The 5038-nt window shown below is 28.7% G+C and overlaps 1 protein-coding gene across 1 annotated transcript; it reads right to left on the reverse strand.

Moving 5' to 3' along the window:
* Positions 1 to 647: 647 nt before the first annotated feature.
* LOC131067314 (antimicrobial peptide 1-like) lies at positions 648 to 1130 on the reverse strand. Its single transcript, XM_058002275.2, has one exon. It carries the CDS (start codon positions 1104 to 1106, stop codon positions 795 to 797), a length of 312 nt encoding a protein of 103 aa, XP_057858258.1. The 5' UTR covers positions 1107 to 1130; the 3' UTR covers positions 648 to 794.
* Positions 1131 to 5038: the final 3908 nt, after the last annotated feature.

The following is a 5038-nucleotide window of genomic DNA, read 5'->3' on the forward strand; positions in this document are numbered from 1 at the left end:
ATTTCAATCAAATTAGATGTGACAATTATTTTGTGAAACAAATATTTAATTTTATCCTAATTTTCAATTGAATCATTGAAAGAATAGTTTAAAGATCTCTTATATATGTTAAAATTGTGAGTTTATTGAATAATAACAAGGCTTCTCATTATAATCACATATTCATGGCAAATATAATGATCTAGGTTTCTTAAATAATCCTTTAAATTTCCAATATTGATTTAATGCAATTATCTAGATTTCTTAAAGGATGATTATTTTAATCTCCACAATTATCTATGATTCATCTAATAAGTTCCTCAAAACAAGACCTCAAGACGAAGTTTTATTATTTATATATATATATATATAGTTGTAAATTGCCTCGCGAGATATAAATTTTCCACAATTTGAACCCGAAATTTATCCCTGAATCATAAGGGGCAAATACAAATTCTGAGTAAATCTAACCAAAGAGATGCTTTCAATCACAAAGGTTATATAAAAGTCTTACTAGATATAACAGTAATGGTGCTTGTCAATAATAAATACCAGATTCGAATCCTTACCAAATAAAACAAACTAGCGCTGATACAATTCATAAAGACAGGTCACAAATCGTCATATAAATACATTAATAGACACAGCTTAGCACAGAATACGTCTCTTTATTCATACTATCAAACTAGCACACCAGATACATTCTAACCCTAATTTCACACACTACCTCAGATACAAATCATAAAGACAAGATATAAATCCTAACACAACTCATCCTACCATAGAGACGAAGAAAGACACAGAAGACACCATTATCAGCACTGAATGAAGAAGCTGTTCCAGCCAAAAGCGGTGCAGCCGCTTACACTGCTAGTAAATCGAGTATGTGCTACGCCATCACAATTAGCAGCATTATAAGCAGCAGCAGTTTGTCCTTGGTATACAAACTGATATCCTCCATGCAAATCGCTGGCTACATTAGTACACCCACAGTTACTGTAAGTAGCAGCCTGGTTACTACACCCAGAACCTGCCCATACACTAAAATAACTACCCACAGAAGGCCTTACAAACAAGAGGCATACAAGCAGTATTCCTATGTATTTCAAAGCAATAGTATTCTTCATAGCGTTACAATTCAATGTTGATATAGAGAACAATGCTTATAGGTACTACTCGAGGAGCTGTGCTTTGTATTTATAGAGGAAATCTGGGCATCAATCGAATGACCCTGTCAAAACGCTGTTTATGGCAGAATTATTCAAGGGAAATAACAACATTATCTTCTGCTTGCTAGTAAGATAAGATAACATCGATGACTGAGAGCAGCATGTTTTTCAAAGTCTACATAAATAACATAAATATATCAATGCCCACTAAAGGCTAAAATTGACCCATAGAAGCATGGTTTCTGGGCTGTGATTTTATATCTACCCACAACACAGTCAATATGTTCTTATGGTTTCTGGGCTGTGATTTTATATTTATCGGCCACTTTATTTGAATTGGTTTTTCATATCATGATGTTGTATAATATAGTGAATAGATTCGTATGAACTCTTCATACTGCTATTTCAAATCCACCTACTTTTCTGAACACATTTAATATTTTTGTTTTTTAATAAAGGGTGCTTACATTTATTCATAAAAATAATAACAATATATATAATTAAATATTAAAAATAAACATATAATAAAAAAAATATATTTAATATATTATTTTATTTTATTGTTACTGTAGATATCAAATAAATAAATTAGTTGTTAAATAGATTACAATAAATCTTAAGTTATAAAATATTTAGAAGTTGATTTTTTGGATTTGTTTTCAGATAAACATCATGCTAGTCAATGGTCAAATAGTGAATTGATTTAGATCTCATCCTAACTAAAAAGAAGGTGATAAATAGATGTCCATTTTTTATTGGTCAAAATTGACCTTTGATGCTAAACTAGATTATGTTTAAGAATAGTCTTCAAATAAAGGCTAGTGATTCCTAGTAAATTTTTTTATATGTTCATACATTTGAGGGTACTATGGTGATTTATTAAAATAGGTAGCAACATACTGATATCTAAATAATTTGTGCTTCAAACTAATAACATGCTTGATTAGTATATTTTTCAGACAACCCTAATGCACAAGTAATGATGCTACTAAGTGCAATGGTTCACATTTATTTGAAGGTAGAAAATATTAACTTTGTTTTAGCAACCATTCATGGTTTGATGCAAATGGATGATGTAAATATATGTATATCTGATGTTCATCAGTACATTCTAATGGGAGAATAATTTATTCCATCAAAATGCAAATGCTTTGGCATCCAAGTCACCTTTTATTGCACCGATTCGATGGGTTATAAAAAGTGTTAGCAATAAACATTAATGAGGGATTTTGGTGCCTCACACAAATGTTCAAACCTTCAAGTCCTCTCATAATCTCCCTATTGAGGATATCTTACTAAAAGATACTTTATTAACAAGTACCAATTTAATTTACTCAAAGCTTATATTGTAGCCAACTAATGAAATTTGCAGGTTACTAAGTTTTAGAAGATGATGAGAACAATCATCTAGAGTACTCTATGAAGGATCACTCACTACTACATAGAGGGGGGTTTTAAGAATTTTTTGAGTAAATTGTCTTAACTTGAGACAAAAGGCAACTTTTGTATTGTCTTAAATATTGCCTTTAATTGAGTGCCTCAAATTATCGTCTTAAAAATTATCTGTATTAAAAAAATATAGAACACATATTATTATTGTCTGTATAAAGACAATATAGAACACAAGACTTATTGTCTCTCAAGAGACAATAGTTGAGCTTGAATACATATTATCTCTATAGAGACTATTTGTCTTTAATTCCAACTATTGTCTTTCTAGAGACAATTTATAGTGTCGGTCCATGATTCATCCTTTATGATGGGCTATGTCAGATACTAGTGGACTCTTTATAAGCCCCTAATACTCTTTGCTTCTTGTTTGACTCTATACATTGATTTTCTCTTTGATATTAGTGGATACATTATGATTACTTTGATGATGTTGATTCTATACTCTAGACTAATTATAATGTTAGGCTTTATGTTTGGTTAACTAGTATTTATCATTATCTAGTAGATGGGGGGCTATATTTATTAATTATGATGGCTTGTCATGTTCTAACCTTTATTTCGTGAGAACATTAGATGTGGATGACGTTGATATTATTTATCATGCTATATATTTTCTATGGTGTTTTACTATTGTGGATGTGAAATGGATGATGTTACATCTCTCATATATGAGCGGGGTGTGATGTTGTCATTCTCTTTCACTTGCTTATGTATTTTATGGTTAAATATACGTTGTGTATAGACATTTGGTGTTATGCAATATGCAGGTAGTAGTTATCATCTTCATCTACTTTTATAGGTTGAAGCTTTCCTTTAATCCCAATGGAAATTGATTGGAGGTGACACTAAGGCCCTACTATATCTTAACTATAGTGTCTTATGTGAGTTCTAGTGTTCGTGGTCTAGAGTTGTCTTGTTAGGATTTGAGTGTTTTATGTATATTGTATTAAATATTTAATCTCTTTGATGGTTTTGGTGTTATATGTAGTTGTGCTAAATCAATACTATACTACTTGTATTATTTTATGGATTGCATTTAGGGATTATATTGTTTATCATTTATCTAATATGTGGCAATTATTAGTTTATATTTATTTGTGGGAGATGTTAATTAGTAATCAAATTTAAATTTAGTAAAAGCACAAAACTATGTCACGTTTCAGGCTAACTTATCAGCACAAGTGAATTTAAGCAATTTTAACTAAAAATTAAATTTAGTCAAACATATGGTCTATATAGATTCATTATAGCTAAGTTATATATGGGCCACAACTTTTCCAATTGGAAATGTTTACTAAATGTATATTTTATACTAGTTTGGGTCTAATTGCCAAAAAAATTAAAAACTCAATGTCTCAACAACTCCTGCTCTTATAAATAATATTTTTTTGAAATGTAAAACTACCCTTTTATAGATCTATAAATGAATTTTCCAAAATATGTAATTTTTAATATTTTAATTAGTTTTTATATTTTATATTTTATTTTTATTGAAAGCAGATCATCAACACTAAAATATAAGGTTGATTATCTTGTCAAGAAAAAATACTAAAATTTATTTAAATTTTTTGAAAAAAATATGATGCAGTAGAGAAAAGAATCTATGTCAAGATGATATAATTATTTTCTAATTTGGATAAATAGTTAAGAAAATTATTCGTGGGAACTGGAAAGGGTAAATTAGTGGTGGGAACTAGAAAGGGTTATATTTCAGTACACACAACTTTTCAAATTTATTGAAAAATATGTATTTATAAAAAACAATAAAAAATATATCCATGCACTAAAGTTTCAAGTTATCAATATACATTAAAAAAATTGAAGAAAAAAATGTATAATTTACTAAATAAAATATGGTGGCTTGTGTAACTTCGATTTCAACATTTTATTAGCAACCAAATTATAGTGTTTACTTTATAAAAAACTAAATTCAAATAATTTTTTAATTTTTTTTTTAAATTACAAACATAAAATAGACAAAAGAATATAAATTGTATTAGTTTACATCATTTCAAAATTTAAAACATATATTTCACTTTCTACTAATTTAATTTATAAAGTTGAATCAACATTGACCATTTCCTTTATAAAAGTGTGACACAACTTTTTACTTTTAACCAACTACTATTTAATTTATTTTATTTGAACGATTCCTTGTTCAAATTGTGGGTTACTAATTTGGTCCTCAATGCAAGATGAAAGCCTTGTTTTGCATTCAAGTGTGATTTGGAAATGAATGGAGAGCGGTTTTGGGTAATTCTAGAGGTTGTTTTGTGGGTGGTTCTTTTTAAAATATGGACTTTTGAAAAGGGTTTTTCAATCTACATGTGGTTTTTTGATCTACATGTGTCTCATATGCAAACTACAATGTTATGCATGTATCTAAGTAAAATTAAGTAAAGTGTAATTATATCCAAGATGAAAAAATAATTACACCA

Source organism: Cryptomeria japonica, chromosome 5, assembly GCF_030272615.1.
Source record: "Cryptomeria japonica chromosome 5, Sugi_1.0, whole genome shotgun sequence".
Taxonomy (NCBI): Eukaryota; Viridiplantae; Streptophyta; class Pinopsida; order Cupressales; family Cupressaceae; genus Cryptomeria; species Cryptomeria japonica.